This window comes from Eupeodes corollae, chromosome 1 (assembly GCF_945859685.1).
Source record: "Eupeodes corollae chromosome 1, idEupCoro1.1, whole genome shotgun sequence".
NCBI classification, from domain to species: Eukaryota; Metazoa; Arthropoda; class Insecta; order Diptera; family Syrphidae; genus Eupeodes; species Eupeodes corollae.
Window position 1 is genome coordinate 243,250,569 of NC_079147.1, and position 27,762 is coordinate 243,278,330.

The 27,762-nt window shown below is 35.6% G+C and overlaps 1 protein-coding gene and 1 long non-coding RNA gene across 3 annotated transcripts in view; one reads left to right on the forward strand and one right to left on the reverse strand.

Annotated features, from left to right (window-relative positions):
- Positions 1-27,762, forward strand: part of LOC129943278 (Krueppel-like factor 6) — a 240,615-nt gene that overhangs the window by 33,851 nt on the left and 179,002 nt on the right. Inside the window, exon 2 of one of the 2 annotated variants that reach the window (XM_056052598.1) lies at positions 15,342-15,377. The exons of the other annotated variant lie outside the window; for it this stretch is intronic. Coding sequence (XP_055908573.1) covers positions 15,342-15,377 — 36 coding nt within the window. The remainder of the gene's footprint in view (positions 1-15,341; positions 15,378-27,762) is intronic. 2 annotated transcript variants of the gene reach the window in all.
- Positions 18,477-27,529, reverse strand: LOC129943279 (uncharacterized). The gene is made up of 2 exons (XR_008781197.1): positions 25,389-27,529; positions 18,477-19,609 (listed from the first exon to the last, which is right to left on the reverse strand). It is a non-coding gene; the product is annotated as an uncharacterized LOC129943279 (long non-coding RNA).

Here is a 27,762-nt window from a genome sequence, read left to right on the forward strand (position 1 = left end):
GACTTTGACTTGAATAGATAGATACATAGATATTCTTTATTCTGTGTTTACAATTTTGTTTTGACTTGAGTATTAGGAATTGGAACCTGTTTTATTTCCCATTTACTCTTACCGTTTTTTGAAAGTAGTTCTTGAAGCTCTTCATCATTAGTCTGTTGAATTGCAAGATATTTTGCGTCTACACATATCACATCGTAATTTCTTTAAAAAATGATTTCAAATATTATTTAGGCAATATGAGAGATTAAGCTACTTATGCAAGTCGTTTCATTAGTTCCTGAGTATATTGATAAATAAATTGCAATGTCAGCTTGTTTGCTTGTTTGTCCGTCTTTCACGTCACAACGGGGAAATATGTTGACATGATTTTTTGTGTGGAGATAGTTACGAGGCTGAATAATGTTTTATGCTAATAATAACCTCTATTAAATATCTTATTTCAAGCCTTATTCGAAAGATCCAATTTTAAATAAATATTCGATATATTTTTTTTTTAAACTAATTGGTAGCATATCATTAGGTGCTTTTTACTTTTTGACCTATCATCGTTGGCTATAATTTATTGTTAAAATTGAAGATGGGCGGTTCAAAATCGATACCGAGGGCTAAGTGTAATTTGGTACATAGTAATTCTGAAATTGTTTCAAGTGCTTACCCCGACTTACAAAATAACACACAAGACAATCAATTTCTCTGTCCAAAGGTGATTCTAGCACTAGGAAACAATTGATCTTATTTTGAAAATAAGTTCAATGATATGAGGGGGTATTTGTCAATAGACACAGACATGGACTATTTCATATCCACTAGAGTTAATTATCTGACTTAAACTGTCCGGTGTGATCTCAAATAAGCTCCTGTTAAATACTTAAGAGGAACCCTCTATTATAGAACGGTGCAATTCTTCGTGGCCGTACCTTGGGTAAACCATTATAAGTGCTTATATCTTAACCGCCGCGGTGTTTTAGAGGATGAAAATGTAGTTATTATCCCTTTTATCATCCTTACAGATTTAATATTTCAATTCTTAAGGCTTCTTCCCCATTAAAGTAAATTTCAATATGACAGTTAATAAGGCGCAAGGGAAAACATTAAAAGTTGCAGGTGTAAACCTAGAAAAGCCGTGCTTATCCCATAGACAACTATAAGTTGCATGTTCAAATGCGAGTTTGAGATTTTTTTTACCAAAAAGGGTAGTGGAAAGACAAGGTACGAGTGCAATTCCTGACATATAGATAGTCCCTATATATAGCTAGTCAAAAATGAATGCAAAAGAACGGCAAACTTCCTGAGTGCTTTCATTTCTTCTTTTTTTTCAGCTGTAAGATTTTCCGTTTGTTTTAAGCGGGTTTTACGGCAAAACTATGTAAAAAGGAAAAAATGTAAATGATGAGACCATAAGAGATAAAGAGGGTTTTTGACACCGAACACGTCTTTTTTCGATTTAACCTAGACCGATACGAGACTAACAAGGACACACCGGGTATCCTCTTGGTAGTCAGCTTGAGCTATGATACCCGCCAATGAAAAATATGCACAAAAACTTTAAAAAGTTAAACTTCTCATTAGCAGTTTATAAAGATCAAATTCTAACACGACGACTGACTTTAAGGCCAAAAGAGCAATAAATGTCATATAATTCTGTGCGAACAACGGAAGCACCCGTTTGCAAAAACATATTCCGATGGCTTGCAGCAAAATGTTTTTCTCCTTAGCTATAACCTGTCATTTGGACAAACAGATGTACTTTACCAAATTTGTCCGTGCTGCCCATTTGTCGTCGTCGGTCGTCGTTGCTCGTACAGTACACCCCCTCTTTAAGGAATGCATTAACATCATATCAAATACGGTCCCCGTATACAATCTGTCTGAATATATGCGTGTGCATATTTGACTCTGTTGCCCTGATCTGATCTCGCCAAACTGAAGCTGCCAAACACTACCAGACAATATGCCCATAATCCATTGGGAAGCCACCCAAATATGGGATGCGCGCGATCTCGCGCGTATCAAATAAAAATATGTTTACTGCATTAGCCGGTCGGTTGGTCGCAATCGCAATCGCAATACGGTCGCGATCCGCACAAGCCCATATTAAATCGGTTCGTGATCGGTGGGTGTTTGTATGGCTTGGCTTGACTTGGTTTGGCTTGGTGAATATACTTGCGTTGCGTTGCGGTCGGTATTGCAGCGCAGGCACCGGCACAGGCATAGCCAGCAATAGCTTGTTATGTATGCGCGCAAGCGCACGCATGTTTTTCCCTCTATTTTACCATAAAATGATAATTTCTCCTATATTTTCCCTCGATGATCCTTTCGTTAATTTGATGTTTTGCAAGCGCAAGCAAAGTGATTTACGAGCTTGGTCATGTGTTTAGAATTTTAATTTTGTTTCTTTTCCTTAAGATTGGACTGGAATGGCTTTTAGCCTGGCCTGATGGCCTGGCCAGGCATAATATTGGTTTGTACACTTGGCCATCTCAGTCGTGTGGCCGGGAATGGGCGATGTGTATTTATGTCGTCCTGAGAGCGCGCGTGCAAGGGCTACCGTGTGTGTTAGGCTTTAATTGATGTCGATGCTTATTCGTTAAATAATAATAATTGATACGGAAAAGAATGCATTTTTGGAGCATCAAGGAAAAAAGTCGTCTTGGTCGATTTCGATTTGGCTGAATGTGAATATGTTGCGAATACAGAGCGGGATAGAGTGAGAGGTGCAAACAAAGAATTCCATAATGGAATGGCACCGGGATGACGGACGTGGCGACGACGGCGGCGACACTCTAGAGTGGGGCCAATCTAGTCAGTAGCTAAAGAATTCCAAATCAATCACCATCGCCATGCCGTCGTGTTTGCTTTACAGGCTCATTTAGCTTTGTGGATTTTTGCGCCGGGCGCTCCGTTCTCCGTCAGTGCCATTTGGTCGGCGGACGAGAGAGGCAAAAAAGCAACACATCGAACCTCCAGACTCAACTCGCAGCAGTCTCAAGATACTTACAGCTGCCGTGATGGTGCTTTGTGTGTTTTACAAATGTTTTCCGCTGATCGGGGTATAAATGACTGTTTTCCACTTGGATTTTGTCGTCTGTCGTGACAGTTGTGGCATACTTCAATCGCAGGAGGACGACCAAACGGCCATCAGCGACCAACGACCATTCGCCATTCGGCCAGAGCGCACGATCTATCGCATACAGATCAATAGAATGATCTTCTGTAGATCTCGTTCGTTTGTCCTAGTCCCAGGATATCACGCGGGGAATTTTTGGCTTTTTCTTCAGCTCCCAAGTGATAGATCTGTAATTGGCAGGCGGCACAAACGGACTTTCTTTTTCCCCAATCACAATCACACAATTGTGCGGTGTTGCAAATGCAATTGCATCAAACATCATCTTGAACTATGAGAAATACTCGCGTGTGTTGGAAATGGATTCCGATTCCGATGCGCGGTCGTTAATCATTCTGGTTACCCCGCGATCAAATGGCGAAGACGAGAATGGAGCAAAAAAATGCAATGCCACGAGAAGACGATAATTTCAATTAAATTCCTCACCGTTTCTGCTGCTATGCTAAGCTCTGTGAGAGGGGACTTTTCTTGAAAGTCATACCCATTACCTCTAGACCCCGCACAACTTCCACCGCCTTCACTGTATAACCACGCCGGCCACCGCGCCGCTGAAGCTCCATGGGGGTGCGCAAGCGCAGTCACATTCGTACACAAGTGTCATACACTTGCCTCCTCTCAAGAGGCACCCAACCAAATTGTTGGATGAATAAATAAATACACGAGCGGTGATGCGCGAGCAAAAGTCTTGGGAGTGACTTATGACTCTTCCAACTATATCCTCTATTCCCATCCCGCAGTACCTGCACAGTTCCATAGTGTGGTGGATCAGAGATAATGGACTCAATGCTGTGTGATCAACATCTCGCTGAAAGACAGGTAGTAGGTTGAAGTGCTCTTTAGATCTGATGTGATGATGCATAGTCATTGGGTTGGGTTTTTGGATCTTGAAAATTGTTGTTGCTCTTCTTTTTGGGTGCTGGTTTCCTATCATGGATTATATGATGAATGGCATTTCTATGTGGCATTCTTTAAATGAAGTCAAATGGACTTGTAGAGTTATGAATTTTTGTTGTATTGCTGTAGCTGTTGTCTTGAAGTATCTACAGAAGTTGTAAGACTTCTGACAAATAAGAACAAAAGATAAGTTAAGCTTGAAATGGATTTGAATTCATATTCCAATGAAAAAGGGGAAAAAAGAAAATGATATTAAATTGAAGATAGAAGTTAACAAAGTGGTTGTTCTAGTGTTCTTCTAAAGGTGCTTAAGACAGAAAATCTAACCTTTGTTTGGTACTTAATGTCAAACAGTGGTGTGTATCAGCAACATCAAGACCGAATAACATTGATAAAACAGTTATCCACCTCTTCGCTATGCTGACAAAACATAAATCGGTTTCAAATATTCAGTCTCGGATGCTTTGAATGTAATATCGCTTATACGGGAGTTGGAGATCACTCAAAATGATCAAAAACATTCAATTTTCAAGAAACATTTGGTTCAAAAAACAAGAGCTTTTTTTACCAACTTATACTGATTTCACATTAATCAACTAAAGGGTTCTACTTCGTTCCAAATTGAAACCTCTGAGCCTCAAACCATAGCAGCGTTTTCTGTCCAGATTGGATTTGAATAGAATTGACATAAAATGGCGCTTATTAAATACGATCAGCACTGATCAACATTATTGTAATAAGACGTATCAAACGCTTTGATATTTGACAGTTAACGTGTGTCTTTTAAATCGACAGATCCACTTTAGATTGATCTAAGTCAAATATGAGTGAAGTCTAAGTAACTTCAAGTTGTAATCCATCATTTTTTCATTGACTTTGAAAATGCAAATTAGGGCATCTATTTTTTAAAAGCTCTAAATACAATGCTAGATGGACTAGTGATTCCGGAAAACTCATCCACCATTGTGCTACGTAACATTAAAAAACTGTAATGAAGAAAAAACACTTTTGAACTTTTCAAAACAATTGTAGGATTTTGTCAGAGTTTCTTCTTCGGACGAAATCGATATCATCAGCCAATCCCTTACGGTAGTTAAAAATACGCATAAATAGCTGGCTTTGAAGTCAACAAAGATAAGTCTTAGAAAACATGTCACTTCAGGTGAACATTTACTTAACAAAATCGCTGCTGCTTCGGTTTGTCAATACAAATAAGTTGAAAGTTCTTCAAGCTAAATACAAAGTTCCCACCCTACGAAAATTTTTAAAAGTTATTTTTAACCTCCCATAGAAAGTTATTGTAATCGGTCCGATTTGTGGAATTGAAAGTTTGACATTTCTTGACGTTTCAAGACTCGAAATAAAAGATTTCTAGAGAGAAGTCTATGCGTGGGTGTGTACGTTCGTTCGGAACGTCCGTTTGTACGTCCGTACGTTCGCGAAGTTTTTTTCTACGTCCATAGCTCAAGGGCCAGTATTGATATAGACTTAAAATAAATGTTGTTATAGGTACAGATGATAATGCAGAAAGATGCAGAGAGGGCTCTCGTACACATTTAGAGGGTGTTTTTTTACCAAAGCCATTTAAAAAAGGTTAAATTTTTTTTTATAAATCAAGAAAACTGAAGAAAAAATATTTGTAACCTCGAAAACTTTACGAACAAAAAATGTTTTAATTTCCAAAATAATTTTGTGTAACGAAAAATAACGTTTTTAACATCTGGTAAAGTTTTTAGAAAAATCGAATTGACAGTTTTTTTTATATAAGAAATAAAAACCTTAAAAAACATAACTAAAAATACGTAAAAATTGATTTTGTCAAAACTTTGAGATATTGACTTTAAACTAATTTTGTGTTTTTAAAAATATCATTTTTAACATTCAGTCAAATTTTTAAAAATCGAATTGACAGATTTGTATCAAAAAATAAAAACCTAGAAATTACTTAAAGTTGGTTTTTAATGTTGATTTTCTACTCAAATATCTTTTCAGAAATATTGTTTTCAACAGTCGGTAAAGCTTTGAGAAAAATCGAATAGACAGTTTTTTTACAAAAAATAAAAACCCATTACTAAAATTTGGTTAAAATTTATTTTCGACTCAAATATCTTTTCAAAAATCAAAACTATTGGCTTTAAAATACAGTAGTTAGCATAGCAATTTTGACAGAGTGAATTTTTTTGGCAACACTGAAATAGGAATTGGATCTTAGTCAAAAGATGGATAATTTTATAGCACAGTTATTTTATTATAATTAGATTAATTAGTGAATAAAAATAAAAATCTTTTTTTGTTATGGCATAATTATTTTGACAGTTTTATTTTAACTGAAAAAAAAACACAATTTGTAGAACTTTAAAATAATTTATTGATTAATTAGTAGAAAATGTAGACTCCTTTATCACCAATGTCTTTTTGAAGTCGTCTCGGAACTGATTTCTATTTCTTCCCAAAGAGTCTTAACCTCAAAAATAGTCTCATCCCTCTTGCGACTCAATGATGAATTCTTCTTTCCTTTTATATAAGCCCATACATTTTCTATGACATTTAAGTTAGGGCTTTAGGGTGGCCAGTTGAGGGTTTCCAACCCAATGTCATTCAGAAACTTTGTGATCATTTTGCTTTTGTGGCAAGGGGCATTATCTTGTTGAAAAATGAAAGAGTTTCCAATGAGTCTATTGTCAGATGGAAATGCGTTCTCATTAAACACGTCTAAATATTTGCTTTTGTTCATGGAGCCTTCGATTGGGACCGCGTAACGGCTTGCAGAAATGCGTCCCCAAAACATTACTGATCCACCACCATGGGAAATGGTCTGGAAGACTGGAGCAAACTTTGTATGCATTTTTTTCCGCATTAGACCAGATTTCTTCTTAGGTGATCCATGAAACTCAAAGGAACTTTCATCAGTCCATAAAACTTTGTCCAGAAGCTATTTACATATTCCTTTGCGAATTTCAATCTTTTTAATTTGTTCTTAATAGTTATAAATGTTATCTTTCTACGGTATACGTCCCAAAATTATATTCTTTGAGAAGTCTGCGAATTGTTCTTTCACTAACCGAACTTTTTTGGAGGGATTTCATTTCAAGCTCTTAGCTTTTAGGGGTAAATGCAGGATTTTGAATTCTCTCACAATGTGCCTGTTTTCTTTTAGAGTAGTTTTTCTTTTTCTACCCTTCCGAGGTAGATTTTGTACATAATTCGTTCTTTGATGTTTGTTTATTTGGCAGTGTACGGTTTGTCTGCCGTTTTAACCATTTTTGCACAAATCGGAGCCTCAATGAATTCAAATTTTTGGTATATGCTTTAAATTTGTAAAAACTATTATTTTAACTTACCAAGCATACAGAATCACAGAATTGACAGAGATATCTCGGGAATAATAAATAAATAATACAAATTGCGAGGAATTGACAAATTCTCCAAGAGTAATGCTGCATGAAAAAGTGCTTCCTCAAATTAGACGTTTCGGATTCGGCATATAAACTGTAGGTCCCCTCCATTCCTGAAAACATTACTCGCACACAGGAATGGTTGAGAGTTGTAAGTCACTAGGCCCTGGTTCTCAACGGACTGTTGCTCCACCTTTTGCACAGTTTTAGGTTGTTTATGTCTCGAAGCATGGTTACTACAGGGCCAACCTTCAAGAGTAAATTGTGCGGCGGCGGTAAGATTGGCACACTCAGGAGTTTCAATGTAATTTGATTTTTAATTGCTTCATCATGAATGTACTCGTATTATTCCAATGATCCCATTTGCAATTATTAAATTTAAACCTTTATGTCAGCTGCTAAAATTGCTCGTTCACTAACTGTTCATTATTTTTGTAGTTGATAATGATGTCTGGGAATACTTCGTTGAAAAATTTGTCTTTCGATGAGAAAAAGTTACAGAAATTATGAGGAAGTGAAGAAAATCCGCTCGATTCGTCGTGAAATCTTTAGAAGATTATCGTTATGCTACTCTCATTCTGTGGATCTTCGAATTCTGTTTGGTCAAATATTGCTCCAAAACATCCCGAGTCTTTTCGTTGATCTTTCAGTGTTCGGTAAAGTTCTTCTTAAGCAGATTATGATTTTCAATGCTGATTAAACCTTGACCATTGCTAAGTTTTCAAAAAAAAGTACAAACTATTGATTTTGATTTCTGACAAAATTTTTAATCATCAAATTTTCAAACATACTCAACCAGATTCGCAAAATAACGTTTAGCTGTTTAGCGTTTTTTTATACCCCTTGATGATGACTTGTCTTTTCTTTGACGCTATCCTATGGTGTCACCCAAATCGGTATAGCAGAAAAACCGTATTCCATCATTTGGGGAAGGAGTCTAACTTTGAGTAATTTAAGCTTTATGTTTTAGTGAACAATTATGGAAATTTGTGTTGGATCACTAGGAAGTAAAATATTTGTATCTATATTTCCACCTGTCGAACATAAAATGTCACTTCTGTAGAAATTGATACACGATATCATTCTTCTCGGTTTCATCTTCGAAGTAGTTTCAGCAGCTTACCAAATCACATAGAGCCTTGCCTTTTGTGTGGTGTAAGACGATGCATGTTTAATCCCATCTAGATCTCACCCATCAGACATTTTACTCAATACCTACCTGAAGATAACTCTTCGTTAAATCCAAAATGTAAACCAAATTTATCACTTTAATTGCTATTCGACTTTATATTGGCCAAAAAAAAATAAAAATTACATATAAATCAAGACGACCAACAATTTTTGATTGACTGGTTGATTGATTGATCACAACCAAAACGACCAAAAGCAAAAATACAACCATTACAAAATATTTCTTCATTATTTTTCGGTCAGAAGGACAAAACAATTCCATATAAAGAGACATTCTCATTTTAACCAAAAAAAAACCACACAATCAACCAATCGTTACAGAATGTTAACCAAAAATAAAATTATAAGAAAACAGCAAATAGTAGACCGGATTTTCAATCCCCTTTAAAGCTAAGGTATAAGAGTTGATCGTGATAAACGAAATTTAATTGGTGTCACAGTGATGCTAATAAGCGTGAGTCCAATAAAAGCATCACTATCAACATAACATCAACCACTGTACCACATCAGCTGCTGCTACTGTTATATCGACTGTATGTGTCGTTGACAGTTTAATAATATGCCGCCATCAACCACCTGTGACACACACGAAGATTGGCCTCTGTTGCTGTGTTGCAGTGCGATCGATGGTGACAGCCGAAAAGCGGTAACAAATGGAAAAAAAGATACGAAACCGACTTAAGTAAACAATTAAAATTGGAGCCTGCAACCGCCGGTCGATCGGTTGGTTGGTCGGTTGGTCGGTCGGTGGGGCGGTGGGTCGACCGGACGGCAGTGATGGAAAACGGATAGTTATTGCCGCGGGACCTTAGTTATGGAGTACCTACTCTTTATTGGCACCTTTTGGTTGCACTCATATAAGACAATAGGCACAATCCATTGTGGTACAACAACGACGGCGACGACAATTGCAGCGCCCTACTATACTATCGACAACGGACGACGACGACCAGTGACGCTGCGACTACCAACGGAGCCCGATTTGCAGCACGACAAGTGCTCTGTTTCAGCTCCCCATTTTTGGATAGGTTGGCTTTTTGAATCCGTTTTTAGGATCACAGCATGAATCTCATTTATAGGCTGCTTAAAATTTTATTGAAGGCGATAAAAACCACCAAAACTTAAGTTGAAACTGGAACGCGACTACTTGGTCTCTAGGGGTCTACCTACATAGACGAAGTCCGCTAAATTTTGGTTTTGTTTTTTTATTTTTATTGTATTGATAAATTCTCTTGAGAAGTGTCAATTAATTTATCTGAAGGACATGGAAAAGTGAATTCCATTGTACTAAATTTTTGTTTGTTTATTTTGTACTGCAAAAGAAATTAAATAAATTAATAATAAATCTTACGTAATTTATTATTAATCTATTTAATTGAATTGTAGACAAATTATCAGCCAATTAATAAATTTGGAATTTATAGGAAAATCATTATATTTTGTAACTAAATAGTCCTCGGAATCTCAATGGGAATGTTACTGAAAAACAAATCAAGTTGTTCTTTATATCTTTGAATGTAAATAATTCCAAGCACATGCTTCTTTAATTTATGAGAGGTCCAATAAGCCAGATTGAATGCTTAGCAGGGTGGGGTGGTGTATGGTGTAGTGTCGAATTAAACTAGTACTATGGACTTGAAATGAGAAGACTTATTTCCTTTATTTTTCGAGATGCTCGTTGGATTTCTAAGTACTTTCAGGATTTTTAGTAAAAAGTCTTGGACATCCCTAGAGGTCAAAAAATTAGGTTTTTGGGGTTACTATAATTCTTACTATTAAAGTTCGTAGATGTTTTGCAATACAATGATTTTTGGTCGAATAGCGTTCTTCAAAGTGCAAACTGAAAAATCAGATGATTTTTAAAAATGAAATATGCAATATAAAAAGATCCTCCGTACTTTCAAAGTAGGAGAATTTATTTTTCAAAATATATACAAAATTTCGTGTCAATCAGTTTTCAATTGAGTTATGAGTTTGGCAAATTTAAAAAATGCATTCTTAAGAAAAGAGAATTTGATGTTTTAAGTAAAAAATATTATGACTAATTCTTAAAGATTTGTTCCAGTGAAAATGTTTTGGAACATTATTTTTGAATTCCTAAATGACGAGGTAAAAAAAATAAAATTAATTTGAAAAACTATCGGTTCTCAAGTTTTGAGGTTGTTTAAGAGCTTTATAGTTCTTTTAATAAAATATTTTAATATTAATATAAAAAAATGGTGTCAGCATCTGTTTTGTTCAAAATTTGTCATCTGTTAATACATTTCGATAAAAATAGAAATTGTTGATCCAAGATAAGATTTTGTTACCGATTTTGACAAAATCAAGATGAGACTCACAGCACTCTCTTGCGTTTTTTACGTGGCCAAATTTAAATTTGAACAATCTTTATTTTCATTGCGATTGCAGACTTACCTTTTTATTTGAACTCTAAAAACTTTAAGTATAGTTTCAATAACAATATCAAACTTGTACACAAAAATATAATAGAAAAAGGCTTAACTGAATATGAAATATACATTTTTGTGTTTAAAGAAATCTACGTTTAGTACAGCAATATATTATTATATCAAACTTAAACAATTGAACCGTCCAAACAGAAAATAATAATGATTTGTAGTATTTTGTGATTAGAAAGGTGTTAATTTTGTTTTAGAAAAATTTTGAATCTTCAAAAAGGTTATAATTGATTAGAACATAGAACTTTTTACTACTGCTCTACCAGCGTAATGTCATGTTTGATTAAAATCTCGAGTTCGAAATTCGGGCTCAACCAAATGCTCACTTTTTCGATTTAGCTAACAAAACATTTAAATTTTTGTAAAGCTCTTATTGCATATCGTTTGTTAATATCATACAAATAGATCTATTTAAAGTTAATATCAACCTATACTAGTCCTTCTCTATGGCCAACGTATACAGGGGGTCCCGTAAGTAATGGATAACCCTGAAATGCCGCATAACAGACTTTATGACCGTCCTGAAAACTTATAAAAAAAGTTCTATCTTAACCACAAGGAAAGTTATATGCATTTTTTGTTCATTTTTTTCAGTAAACGTGATAATAATACCAAGCGTTGAACATAACAGATTTTTGATTTATTGGCTGTTTCTACGATGTTGTCCTTATGATAAATCCAAGCTTTCAACTTCTAGGGCCGAATGCATTATTGATAAAAATGTCAAAAAAATGCAAAAAACGGTTACATTTTCGAACTTGTTTTGAATTTTACATGTTCTATTGGGCTTTAACAAACCCATCAAATATTTTGTCGGTTGCTATTAGTTTATTTGTTATTTTCTCCAAACAAGTCGTCTGATTCAATTTTAATTGGGTTTTTTGAATAGTAAATTGTAAGATCCTGAGAAAGTGAAAACGCATAAAATCGTAAGTTTTTTTTTTAAATTTTGAACTAAAGTTTTTGTAATTTGATTTTATCTCAAGTTTAAGACCACGACAAACATTTATTTATATCGTTTTTATTGTTGATTCTTCAGAAATATTAACGGTTTAAATAGCTGTTTTCCTGAACCTGCTTTTTGATAAATAAGACGTTTGATTGAACTTTTTCGATGGCACGTATTCTGTATTCTGCACAAGACGATGACGAAAGCCTAAAAGTTGGTGTTGTAAGTTGTTTCTTGACGACAGCATATACTTTGTTTTGCCCATTTTTTCCGCCTCTGCATCAATACTCACAAAAGCCAAATCGACATCACGCTGAGGTCTTCCGATTATGTCAGTTTCATCAGCATATGCTAGTAATTGGATAGACTTTTGAAAGATAGTGCCTCTAGTGTTGACGTTTGGCAAGGATGCCAAAACTAGCAGCTTGTCCCTGGAGATTGTGTCATATGCGACCTTGAAATCGATGAAAAGATGGTGGGTGTCAATTTGATGATGATGATGGTTTTTTTTTAGGACCTGCATGCCGTAATGTGAATATTTGACCGACTGTGGACTTTCAAGGTCTAAAGGCACATAACCACACTAAGGACGTATTAGGTTGTTGTCTATGGGCTTTAGACGTTCACATTATTATGGCAGAGAAGATTTTAGAAGTGATGTAAAGTAAACTGATGCCTCTATAGTTGGTGCGGCTAGATTGTCCACTTTTTTCAGAACCCTATATTTTAAATAATTGTTATTTTATCAGTTGCTAGGTAATTAACTTCCCATAGGAATTTATTGTAATGGGTCCAATTTGTCAAATTGAAAGTTTTGACATTTCTCGAATTTTCAAGATCCCTAGAGTCGAAATAATAGATTTTTAAAAAGATATCTGTGCGTGCCTGTGTACAAACGATCGTATGTCCGTACGTCCGTACGTTCTCGACTTTTTTTTCGTTCGTCCATAGAGCAAAAACCAGAAGAGATATCGACTTCAAATAAATTTTGTTATATACAGATAATAATGCAAAAATTGCGTAGGTTTTTTTTACCATAGCCGTTTAAAAAAAAGGTGAACATTTTAGTTAAAATTAAATATCACACTAACCAATAATGCTAGAGACTTGAATTAAATTTTATATTATATATTATAGGTGATATTTTTAGAAAAAAACCCAATTGACGGTTTTTTTATAAATCAAAAAACTGAAAAAATTTAACGAATAAAAAATGATTTCATCTCCAAAATTATTTTGTGCACCGAAGAATAACGATGTTTAACATCTGATAAAATTTTTAAAAAAATCAAACTGACTGTTTTTTTTGTAAAACATAAAAACCTAAAAACAACATTACTCAAAGTTGGTAAAAGTTGAATTTCGACTGAAATATCTTTTCAAAAACTTGAGATTATGGCTTGCAACTAATTTTAACTTATAAAAAACATTGTTTTCAACATTCGCAAAATTTTTGAGAAAAATCGAATAGGTAATTTTTTTTACAAAAAATAAATACTTAAACAAGAAAATTAATAAAAGTTGGTACAAATTGATTTTCGACTCAAATATTTTTTTTAAACTTTAAGATATTTGCTTAAAACTACTTTTTTCTTTCAAAAATATTATTGTCAACATTCACTAAAATTTCAAGAAAAATCGAATTAACAGTTTTTTACAAAAAAACTAAAAACGTAAAAAAAATTAAAAAAAGTAAATAAAAATTGATTTTCGACTCAAATAGCTTTTTGTCTCCATATTTTTTTTATTTCACAGAATGTATTGTTTTTAGTAGTTTTTTTTTTTATAAAAATTTAACAGTCCGCTTTTTGATACAAAAAATAAAATCTTCAACAAATAGTACACCAATTTGGTAAAAATTGATGTTCTGTTCTCTCTCTCAAATTAATTTCATTCATCCAATTTGTAAAAATTTAAGAAATGCTACTAAAATTGTTAAACATTTGTTTTCGACTAAAAATCTATTTAAAAAAACAAGATTTTTAATGTAAACTATTTCCTTATATAAAAAATATTGTTGATAATTTTAGAATTTTTAAGAATAATTAATAAAACTGACAGCTTTTTTAATTCAACACGAAAACCTTCAAACCACCAAAACAAATTAACAGGCGGGATGGGAAGTTATCAGTCTGGGTCGCATCCCATCATCTTTTTTATTTTTAGTTTAGTTTGGCTTTTTAACATGAACAGACTGTTACCTGAGCAACGCTTTCAAATTGTGCTAATTTGTTTTGAAAATCATTGTTAATTTTTCTTTTTAAACGCACTTTATTTAGCGATGAAGCTTAATTTTGGTTTTCGTTGGTTGACCGCCTTATATCCACAAAAATTGACTGTTTAGCGGAATAATTGGCCCGAAGATATGATTATTTAATTTTTCTTTCATTAACAAACATGATGAGTCGAAAATGTGGTTTCAAAAAGATTGTGCAACATATGTCACACTCTTTACCAAAATTGATTTTATGAAGGCAACGTTTAGTCAACCCATAATTTAACGTTATGGACCCATGAATTTTCTCCAAGATTGTACGATCTTATGGCAATTGACCTGTAGTGATATGTGAAGTCGTTCGTCTACGCCAATGGAAATGATTGACTACTTGGAGAATGGAGAGCACCATTCGTCACGATATTGCCGATATTCGGGCATAAAAAAGTCTTGGAGAATTTGACCTATAGATTAAACTATTTCTGAGCCAGAAGATTTTTAGAAGATTATATCTAGAATAGAGATAATTTCATTTCAATGAAAAAAAATCATCTTTGTTTTATTCCATTTCTAAGTTCTGTAATTAAAAAAAAAAAAACTTATATTCAGACCCTACATAATATGCATTATACACACTAACATTTATCTGTAAATTGGGTTATTTGGCTGGTAAATTGATGCCGGTTTATGAAAAGCCTCATTTTACAAGCATCTCACTTTTAAAATAAACAAAAACCTCTTTTGATTCAAATAAGAAGGTTGTACATTTTATGTATCGACGAAGTTTTATTTTAATTTCAATTGTTATTCTTCAAATTTGAATCTGCTGAAATTGTTAAAAGTGAAACTAAACTTTGTTAACCATCGGTGTACAAAGAAGAAAGAAACTGCGGACAAATAATTGGTTACAGAAGTTATACATACGATCATTTTTCAATAAAACAAACAGCATATCCACCTCCCATTATTCAGGAAGACCTCTGCAAATTTATTGAATTGCTAGGTTTATTCTAATTGACATTTGCCTACTCTGAACACTAAATCACCCACCAAAATAAAAATAAACCGAATTAAAAATCTCATACCAAAACATCTTCTTGCTTCTCTTTTACAGAATGGACTTGGACCAGACCCTCTGCCAGCCAAGGAGGTGAGTACCTACCTTCCTACCTACCGATTCCGGGTTTATTTAGCGCAAACCAAGTTTGACACTTTCAGTTGTCAATTTACTCGTATATTTCTAACAACAACCGTCCGACAAGTAAATATATCTTTTCTCCTTTAAATTCAACTGACTCCTTTTCACTTGTTGTGCGTATCATGATAAATCAAATTTAATTCACCAAGATTGGTGTCGGTCGCGGTGGTTAAAGGAAGTAGAGAAGTTGGCGCAAGCCTGCTGCCACTGCCACCGCCACCCAATAACCAAAACCCAAACCTATACGACGACTTCGACGAGTATACCTTACCTACCCATCTGCGGTAGACGCAGAGTCATGCAGTAAATTTGAATTCCCAATGGGATAATGGATGCGAACGGGTTTTGAGCTGGGGCAACACGGCAACGGGTGTTCGTCTATTCACACAGTAAATTGCGTGTGTGCTTATTTGGTTGCGGTCCTAATCACATTCCTGGGTGATAAACTTGATGCAGTTTTGAGTCTGGTTTTATACAAACTACACATCAGAAATCAGAAATACGCGCAGCTCAGCGGCAGCAGTCAAGCGTTTGGAGTATATTGAGAGTTATAAGAGAGCTGAAGGGAACATGCGCAGCGCAGCGCATTGGCCCAGGTATTTTCGCTATTTTATTATTAATAGCACACCCGTTGGACATAAACAGATCAACAACGAATTCCAAACCTGTCAGTGGTTACATGCCAAAGCAATGTTTAAATTAGAAATGCCGCGACTCCAACTGTTGCGTTGTTGAAGTGAATTTGGCAGGAGGCAAGCGGCATGGGCATCACCATCACTCTCTCCTTCCATCTCGCTCTATGGTGCTCCAACTCCACCTTTACTTTATACTGCGATAGGCTGCGAAGCCTCTGGAAGCTTGATGGACTGGTCCAGCAAACATACACATCACTCGACTTGAGTCGCAGAATGAAAGTTGCCCAATTCGTTTGTGGTGCATTACTGGCACAAGTCGGAGAAGTGACAGTCAGTGGCGGCGTGGCGGTGGCGCTGAAGTATCTTTCTGCCATTCCAAGTCGCCAGGCGCAGGGTCTATATCTGTTACTGTATTTGCCCCTCAGAAGAAAGACAAGTGCGAGTTGAAAGCTGAATTTCCATCACACAATGATTGACAGTTCGACAAAGCACTACCAGGTGGCACGCATTTTTGTGCAACGCAGGTTATACCTACATATACCTATATCAAACACAGTTTGTTGCAAAAACAAATTAAGAAAACAAAAAACAAAACCACAACACACGTCGCGTCGTGCGTCGTCGTCGTCATAAGACTGTTGACCCGGACAGAACCTTTTTTTGAGAGCAAATATAAGCTCTGGCGCTAGCTGGCTGGCTATTTGACTTGCTAGATGCCTCGATAGCCAGCCGATTGATTGGCCAACTTTGTTTATACCTAGTATGTCCCGTAAAGCCAATGACTCGCACATTTAGATAGTAGGTATTTATATGTGAAAGGCATTTTGCCGATGGCTCGCTACTGGCAAGAGAGAAGGCGCCTATACCTATCTTGGTGTGGTGCGTTGCCGCAACAAGCTTGCTTGTCAAAAGTATACCTATACCTATACCCAATCTAAGATTGGAGGTCAACGCACCTGGTGGCCACATTCTGATTAGTTAATTAATTCATTCGTTTTGTTTTGGGGGATTTCCTCGCGATGAGATATTATACCTTTGGCATATAGAAATTTGTGACTGTCACAATTTAATTAAATACCTAAACCGACCAAACCGACCAATGCCAAATTTTTTGTTGTTGACTTAAAATTTTTAGCACGAAAGAAAAGAAGAGATTCTCTAGAAAGAAAAAACCATCAATGTTGGTATCTGATTAGAAGAATTGGCCCAGAGAGGTATTCTTTTGGAATCAATTTCGCAACGGTAATAAAACCAACGAGTTCAAGGTCAAAACTTTTTAATCTCTATTCTTAACAACGAAAGAGAACTAAGTTACACAAATTTTGGTAAACTTAATGTTGATCATTGAAAAAGGGTTAGTTATTGGAGGGGTGCTAGGATTTCGAAAATTGACAACAAATTTTGACTTTCGTTCAATCAAACAAAATGATTTCAGAACTCAAGATTTGGTTAAAATATTTTTGGAATTGAAAAAAAGAAAATGAATTCAAAAAGATCACAAATTGGAAAAAAAATTAATACAAAAAGGTAAAAAAGTATTAACAAAAGCTCAACCTATTATTTTGCCATATTAGACATTTTGAATAAGTTTTTAAATTTGAAATTAAAGATAACAAAAGTTCAAGTTTCTTCTTTAAAATAAAGGGTGGTTAAATTTCAAGGGTCGATGTTGATTTTGAATAAAACACAAATCATTTAGATAATTGGTAGCATTTCTTTTTATTATGATAAAATGTGTAAAGTTCAATTATCTATTTCACAAAACATCGGCCTTATGGTCGACCTCGGCAGCAATTCCATTGGATGGAAATTTTCGATGATGCTGAGAAATAATTGAGGTTCTATGATATTAATGTGCCAAATCACCACACCACTTAGCTCTTAAATTATGGCTAGTCAAAGTACACCTTTTCATTCAAATAACCTAAAAAAAAAATAAGTCTAAAGGTGTCAGATCACGTTGTTGCAATTTATTTTGCCGAAGATTAAAAAAATGAAATTAAACGAAAATAAAATTAAACAAATTAACCGCGAAGAAAAACAAGAACCGAATTAAAAGGATTATATCGAGCTGTCAAACGACAGCGGCGAATAAGCGACGAGGCAAAAATTGCAACAGGCAGCAATTTAAGTGCTGCCACCACGACGAGCTCAGAAAGGGGTGGGTTCAGCAATTAATAATCAATCGATGAATCGATTGATAAAGTTGCGTATGGATATGATATCACGTTGATATCAAAATTATTGTTTGATTAAAAATTTGCCACAGGGGCGTTCTTACGTTAAGTAAGAAAAGGGGCGCCAGCAATTTTTTCTCTGAAATAAAAAAAAGGAAATTGCAAACCTTTAAGAAGAAAAAAAAAAACAACACAATAATAAAACCACGATAGAAACAAAAGAAAGAACAAAATGGAAATCTTTTTAAGATATGTTTATTAAGTTAAATAGGCCTGAGAAACCTTGCACAAGCAGGATGAAAACTCAGGATCTTTTCCAACAATTAAACAAAAGATTTCATAAATTATGGACCGTTAAGGTCTAAATTCCCATCAATAAATTGGGGATTAAAAAAGAATAAAAAAAAATTAAATGTCAAAACGATTTTATACCGAACCAATGAAATTTGTACTTATCTTTTTTTTTTTTGAAAATCCCAAACTAGCAACTTATTCTCAACTAACTTCCTTTTTCTTCTTTATTTTTCCTCAGTCCCGACACTTTTTTTTTGTAATTTTTTCTCAATCTTTTTTTTTCACACTCTTTGTTCGAATTTCTCAAAAAATTTTGTTATCTGCACTCCTTGACAGTTTGACAAGAATTGACGGCCAGATCTCAAGATCTGTCCTATCTCTTCTTTACCTCTCCCGCCATTTTAGCTTTCAGCCAATATGGAGTGGCGGATTTCAATCACATCATCAACAGCCAATCGGAGATCGGCATGTTGATCTCAACTTGTGATGAAATTCTCGCGATCCCGCTTACTCGCTCTTTTCTCACAGCTAAATGCAAGTCATCCTGGAATTCGCCGCCCGCTGGATTCAGTTCCAGGTCACGACGATTCCAGGAGCTGCATTCAGCCAGCCCCACTTTCTACCTTGATATCGAACAATGACTATGAAATTTAAGATCGAGAAAAATCTGTACTTTAACTTTAAATTTAACTTTATCTTCAAAACAACCGCGCGAAAGAAAAAAAGATAATTACAAATTGGTATCTGTTAATTAAACCCCGAACTAAGTTTCCCGAAACTTAAACGTCCAAAAATTTATGAAATCTTTTTTTTTGTATTACAATTCTTCTTTCAATAATTTTTTTTTTTTAATATGCTTGACGTTAGAAATGATTAACAACATGGACAAAATAATTAAATTAATTAATTAAATTAATAATTAAAGAATATAAATTTACAAAAAAAAGTTTTCTAAAGAGTTAAAGTTGGGCCGTAGGCCATTCTCCACTTGGAGTGACTTCTCATGAAACTTTACGTCTGGACCAGACCGTCCATCTGGTTTGGTTTCACTTCCATGGAAACCATCCTTATTTGAAACCTGAAACGAGACTTGGTATTTTTTTTTCCTCACGAAAATGACAGAGAGAACCATGGTCAGAAGGACTATGGCCGTCCCGCTCTCTCTCATCCTCGTGTAGAAGGAATATGACAGTTGTCAGATCGAAAATTGTAAACAAAAAACAAGTGTGCAAGTGGATGCAAAATGCATCATTTTTTTTTTTTTTACTTTAATTAAAATTAAATGTTTAAAGAAAATGTTGCGTTCATTTATAACGCAACAAATCCCACCCTTTCCTCCTTGAAAAGGTGTTTGTTCATAACACAAACAAGATTACTAAAAAAAAGTTCTCTCGTTTAATAATCACGAGATAGAAACATTACTTAAAAAGGGACTTCCAATATTTATCAATTTTCCGATAACGACGTAAATGGCTTCAGATCTTTTATGTGCCAAGTGCCACGATCTTTGCCGTTGTCATCTACAAGAACATAAGTCCAAGGAGATAACCTTTTAGAGATTTTAAATGGGCCCACAAACTTTGGTGCCAATTTAGCTGCATAGTAATTAGCAGCATCGGATAAAACAAAATTCCTTCGCCATACGAGGTCGTTCGGGAGATATTGAGTATCTCTCCTCCTGAGATTGTATGTCTCGGCGGATTTCTTAACCGCTACTTTTAATTTTGCAGCTATCTCTATTCTCAACTTCCTGAACCGTTCTTCAATGGTTCCTCCTTCGACTCTCCTATTCCCTTCAATACTCTCACTCCTAATGCCTTCGTAATTCCCACTCGTTGACATCTCTTTCCCAAAGTTCGCATAGTAAGGACTAACACCTAGAACTTCATGTTGGGATGTGCGTATAGCACAAGCTACCTTAGCTAACTGAGAATCCCAGACTCGATGATTCTCTGAAACGTACGCTCTTAAGGTTGTTTTGATAATTTGGTTAATCCTTTCGGCAGGATTAGCCTGTGGATGGTAATGCGGAGTAAACCTAATTTTCGACGAATAACCTTCACAAAGTGTCCTCAACTCCCTACTCTTGAACTGCGGACCATTGTCACAAATGACAATTTTGGGAACTCCAAATAACAGAAAAACATTATCTTCTAACTCTTTACATACCGCCTTTGCGGTGGCTGTCCTGAGCGGAAACAATAAGGGAAATTTGGTAAGATAATCTACTACTGTTAAAATATACATAAATCCTCTGTTGGACTTAGGTAAGGGCCCTACTAAATCTACGCTAATCATCTCCCAAGGAGATGATGCTCCTACTCTCTCAGTCATAAGACCGGCTGGCTTGTCATTGATCGGTTTCACTTGTTGGCATATACTACATTTCCTAACATATTTAGTGACGTCTACTCTCATCTTAGGCCAATAATATTTAGCTCCTACTCTCGCGAACGTTTTTCTAACCCCCATGTGTCCCGCTAGTGGACTATCGTGACACTCTTTCAACACTACTAACCTATCTTTCTTTCCGACTACTAACTTCCACTCTTCGTTATTGTCGTGCACGATCACATGATTTGACTTTACAAATTTGTATAACCTGCCATTGTCTACTCTCCAATTCGGAAAAGCTAACGGATTAGACTCAACTGACGAAACCATCTTAGCCACCCAAGGGTCCTTATCCTCATCTGAAATCCCAGCTAACTCTGGAACTCCCCGAGATAACATGTCTGGTACTACATGTTCTTTCCCTTTCCTATGAATGATTTCAAAATCAAACTGTTGCAGCCGAACTGCCCAACGTGCAAGTCTACCTTGTGGATCTTTGAGATTGCTCAACCAAATCAAAGAATAGTGATCCGTTACGACCGTAAACCGAACTCCTTCGATATAAGGTCGTAACTTCTCGACCGCCCATAAAACTGCCAAACATTCCTTTTCCGTAGTGGAATAATTTCTTTCACTCCTATTGAGTGACCTACTTAAGTAACAAATTACTTTTTCCCCCTCTTCAAATGTTTGGGTGAGTACGGCCCCGATGCCGTAGTCGGATGCATCTGTCTGAACGACAAATGGAAGCTTGAAATCTGGACATGTCAAAATTGGAGCCGTGATTAAGCATTCCTTTGCTTGACGAAAACTATCTTCACATTCCTGTGACCAAACGAATTTCCTACTCTTTTTCAACAAATCTGTTAAAGGCCTAACTAGTGTAGCGAAATTCGGTACGAAGCGTCTGTACCATGAAACTGTCCCTATGAAACTCCTAACTTGTTTTACATTTTTAGGTGCTGTTATTTTGATCATACCATCAACTTTTTCCGGGTCTACGTGTAACCCGTTTTTGTCGACTACATAACCTAAGAATTTAAGAGAAGGTCTACAAAAATTACATTTGTCGCGGCCTACTTTCAGCCCCGCCTCTCGTAATCTCCTAAGAACCTCACCTAAAATCTCTAAATGTTTTTCAAATGTATCTGTGACGATAATGATATCATCCAGATACACGAAAACGAATGGTTCCAACTCAGGCCCTAACACACTATCGATGAAACGCTGCCATGTTGCAGGCGCGTTGTGTAATCCAAAAGGCATTCTTTTGAATTGAAATAGACCCCTACCAGGTACCGTAAAAGCAGTGTATTTCCGCGATTCCATTGCCATTGGAATCTGCCAGTAAGCGGACTTAATGTCCAACGATGTTAAAAATTTGGCATTCCTAAGTTTATCTAAAATAGCCGAAATTATCGGCAACGGATACGCATCCCTTTCTGTCACCTGGTTAACCTTCCTAAAGTCGACACAAAACCTAAAACTATCATCCTTTTTCCTAATGAGAACAATTGGGGAAGCCCATGGACTGTTTGATTTCTCAATGACGTCCTCTTCCAACATCTCCTGAAGTGATCTATCTATATGTTCCTGCATTGCCGGTGAAACCGGATAATACCTTTGTTTAATCGGCTCAGACGAAGTTTTAATGACATGTTCTACCATTGTTGTTACCCCTAATCCCTCTGGCATATTCTTGAAAGCATTCTCGACTAAATGTTTAAGTTTCCCTTTCTGATCCTCGTCTAACTCAGACTCCTCTGTGATAGACGTAGTATCTATCGAAGCCACTATCTCCTGGTTCGAAAAACTCCACATGTTTGAACGTAAATCCGGGACTATACCCGATAATGCCCAAAAATCGGCACCCAAAATCAAAGCATGCGGTAGGTTGGGAATGACTAAGCATTCAATCAAAATTGACCTACTCTCTACAACAATGGGTATTCTAACTATTCCTAAAACTCCTATACCTGCACCATCTGCTAAATGAACTTCCCTAATATTTGAACTATCTAATTGTAATCCTAAATCTTTTAAAACATGCCATGCGTCCCTACAAATAATCGTTCGCGATGCTCCAGAATCTAGTAATCCTAAAAACCTAAAACCATAAATATTAACTCCTAAAAACGGACGTCTATCTGTACCGCTTGAATCTAACGTGAAACCTAACCTAACCTTGTAAGCCAACTGGTCGCCAGCAGGCAACCTTCTTAACTCTGACGCCGGCGCTCTTGTCCTGCTGGCCCAAGAGTCCGTTGCCCGTTTCCCGACGAGCAGCGTCTACAATTTTGTCTTGTGGTCCCTACAGTACCACAACCAAAGCAGCGCCTAGGAGCGGAACAGGAATTAGCGAAATGGCCTTCCCGGTTACACTTAAAACAACGATTGTTTCTATTCGGAGGGGGATCAGGATTAACCGCAACTCGAGTATCCGATACCGAGGCGATATAAGCAACATCCGGCTCCAAAGCCGACCTGTTGCGATAAGAGGGTGGAGGAACGAACGACTCAACATTTGCCCTAATGGTTTCCAGCCTTCTGCCCAAGGCCACCAAATCGTTGACTGACTTAATGTCAGCTAAACCTAGCTGTGTCTGGTAAAATGGAGCGATATTCTTCATGAGAATAGCCAACTTCCTATTCTCACTCAGAGGCTCCGAAAAACGTTTGAAAAGAGTCTGCATGAGCGCAACGTACATGCCTATTGACTCTTCCTTACCCTGGGTTCGACGCCTGACCTCATCCAACAAGAGATCATCATAATTGGAGGGCAAAAACTCCAACTTCAATTCCCTAACCAACTCTTTCCATGTTGAAGCCGTGTCCCTAATCGCCCTAAACCAGAGGAGCGCCTTCCCAGTAAACAAATCCACCGCTGACCTGTAAATTGCTTCTTCCGAAACACCGCGAGCCTCCCTTAATTCTTCTATTCTTTCAATAAAAGAGTTCACTGATGAACCACACCGTTCACCAGAGAACTGCACGTTCCACTTATATGGTCGCTCGGGGTTCCGGTCACGGGGTGAATCACCCTGTATTTGGAACCCACTAGAGCTCGTTCGTTGGCCGACTGACGCAGCTGGCGCTTCCAAATCTGCTGTCGACATTGTTGATTGATTATTATCATTATTATTGTTAACATTTTTAGGAGGTTCCATCACCTCCTCTACCTCGGACAATTTCGCCATCAAAAGCAAAATTTCCCCCCTTAAATCCGCTACCTCGTTAACCTCATCCGACGATTCGGCCTTAGCCCTAGAGATCCTACCCAACGACCACTCGATTTTTGTCAACACTTTCTGATAATCCGACGACTTCGGATTTTTCGACACATTCGGAAGCAAGTCCCTAATTTCTAAAACTTTCGCCCTAACCGCCTTTGAATCCTCTTCAAATGAATATGGATAGTGAGGACTATCCGAAGAAATTGAACCAGTCCGTTCCAGCATACGACTAGCCCTGAGAGTCATCCTCATCTCATCAACTTTAGACCCTTCCTTCAGGCCCCTAGCCCGCAACTCATAAACGAGTTCTTCTTTGGAAAGCCTATTAATATCCATCCTAACAAAAATATTTCCTAAAAGAAAACTACAACAAAATTGTATTTAAAAGCGTTGAAAAATAAAACCACCCTTTTAACTGAATCAACCAACGATGGCAACTATGTCCAATTAAAGTAAAACAAAATTTAAAACGATCAATACTAACAAAAAGAACACCTTAAAAAGAAACTCTAATTCTCAACCTCAACTATATCCAATATCAAAAAAAATTATCAAAAAAAACAATATGGTAACACCAGAAAAGAGTAATATTGAAATTATTTTAAGGACTTAAAAAAAAAATCAATATGGTCACCCCAACAAAAGATCAAGTAAATTTTAAGAAATCCTAAGAGAAAATCAATACGATAACACTAGCGAAATTATTTTAAAATTAATTTAAAGAAAAACCAAAAAAATAAAAAAAAATTAATAAGGTAACCCAGTACGGAAAGAAAAGGAAATCAAATAAATTTAAAAAAAACTAAAAGAAAATCAAAATGATACCACCAGCTAAATTATTTAAAATAAATTTTGGGAAACCAAAAAAAAAATTACTATGGTAACACTAATAAGACTCAACTAAATTTTAAGAAAACCTACAAAAACTATTAATAAGAAAAAATTTGTATCGCATTCAATTTTAAGAAAACACAAAAATAAATTACTCTGGTAACACCAATAAAAAATTATATCAAAATTAAATATATCACAAAAAAAAAGAACCGTCAATAAAACTTGAAATTATTACCGCCAAAATTATGAATATTGAATATATGTATTATTTATATATATATATATAGTTATATCAAAATGATAAAAAGGTCACCTTCAAGATCAACCCGAAATCTCCACTATCACTGGTCAATATAACTATATATGTATTTGTCTATATATTGTATGCTTAATCAAATTAATTCTTTTTTTTCAATTTTATCAAAGAAAATACAAAAAAGTAAAAGAAACACTCACTCAATTCAATACTGAAAACATTCAACCAAATGGGGTTAATTTTTGAGGATTCCCACCGCTGTTTCAACTCCCCGGCACAAGATTTTTTCCTTTATTCCACTTCACAAATATCCTATAGGAAAACAAAAAAGAATTAGTAAAACTTTCAATGATAAAACACAAGAACAAAAAGTCACAAAACTTAGCTAAAGAAAAACCAGACACCAAGGCACAGCACACGATTCCCAAAAACAACAAGTAAATTTTTCCACACAAGATTTCCAGAAGAATGAAGTAATTTTTCTTTTACAAGCCCCACGTTATGGGCGTCAATTTGTTGCAATTTATTTTGCCGAAGATTAAAAAAATGAAATTAAACGAAAATAAAATTAAACAAATTAACCGCGAAGAAAAACAAGAACCGAATTAAAAGGATTATATCGAGCTGTCAAACGACAGCGGCGAATAAGCGACGAGGCAAAAATTGCAACAGGCAGCAATTTAAGTGCTGCCACCACGACGAGCTCAGAAAGGGGTGGGTTCAGCAATTAATAATCAATCGATGAATCGATTGATAAAGTTGCGTATGGATATGATATCACGTTGATATTAAAATTATTGTTTGATTAAAAATTTGCCACAGGGGCGTTCTTACGTTAAGTAAGAAAAGGGGCGCCAGCAATTTTTTCTCTGAAATAAAAAAAAGGAAATTGCAAACCTTTAAGAAGAAAAAAAAAAACAACACAATAATAAAACCACGATAGAAACAAAAGAAAGAACAAAATGGAAATCTTTTTAAGATATGTTTATTAAGTTAAATAGGCCTGAGAAACCTTGCACAAGCAGGATGAAAACTCAGGATCTTTTCCAACAATTAAACAAAAGATTTCATAAATTATGGACCGTTAAGGTCTAAATTCCCATCAATAAATTGGGGATTAAAAAAGAATAAAAAAAAATTAAATGTCAAAACGATTTTATACCGAACCAATGAAATTTGTACTTATCTTTTTTTTTTTTGAAAATCCCAAACTAGCAACTTATTCTCAACTAACTTCCTTTTTCTTCTTTATTTTTCCTCAGTCCCGACACTTTTTTTTTGTAATTTTTTCTCAATCTTTTTTTTTCACACTCTTTGTTCGAATTTCTCAAAAAATTTTGTTATCTGCACTCCTTGACAGTTTGACAAGAATTGACGGCCAGATCTCAAGATCTGTCCTATCTCTTCTTTACCTCTCCCGCCATTTTAGCTTTCAGCCAATATGGAGTGGCGGATTTCAATCACATCATCAACAGCCAATCGGAGATCGGCATGTTGATCTCAACTTGTGATGAAATTCTCGCGATCCCGCTTACTCGCTCTTTTCTCACAGCTAAATGCAAGTCATCCTGGAATTCGCCGCCCGCTGGATTCAGTTCCAGGTCACGACGATTCCAGGAGCTGCATTCAGCCAGCCCCACTTTCTACCTTGATATCGAACAATGACTATGAAATTTAAGATCGAGAAAAATCTGTACTTTAACTTTAAATTTAACTTTATCTTCAAAACAACCGCGCGAAAGAAAAAAAGATAATTACAAATTGGTATCTGTTAATTAAACCCCGAACTAAGTTTCCCGAAACTTAAACGTCCAAAAATTTATGAAATCTTTTTTTTTGTATTACAATTCTTCTTTCAATAATTTTTTTTTTTTAATATGCTTGACGTTAGAAATGATTAACAACATGGACAAAATAATTAAATTAATTAATTAAATTAATAATTAAAGAATATAAATTTACAAAAAAAAGTTTTCTAAAGAGTTAAAGTTGGGCCGTAGGCCATTCTCCACTTGGAGTGACTTCTCATGAAACTTTACGTCTGGACCAGACCGTCCATCTGGTTTGGTTTCACTTCCATGGAAACCATCCTTATTTGAAACCTGAAACGAGACTTGGTATTTTTTTTTCCTCACGAAAATGACAGAGAGAACCATGGTCAGAAGGACTATGGCCGTCCCGCTCTCTCTCATCCTCGTGTAGAAGGAATATGACAGTTGTCAGATCGAAAATTGTAAACAAAAAACAAGTGTGCAAGTGGATGCAAAATGCATCATTTTTTTTTTTTTTTACTTTAATTAAAATTAAATGTTTAAAGAAAATGTTGCGTTCATTTATAACGCAACAACGTGCCCATTGAAATCATTAACATCACGCAAAAGAGCCATTGTTTCGTTCGCTGTGTGGCAAGTGGCAATTTCTTATTGAAACGTCCCCATCCATATCTTCCAACCCGGCCATAAAAAGTATTGTAATATTCGGCTTATTTCGACAGTTAAAAATTATTCATACTTGTAAATAAAACACAATTTTACTTTATTTAAATCGCTTCAAACTTATTTATTTCAAACACGG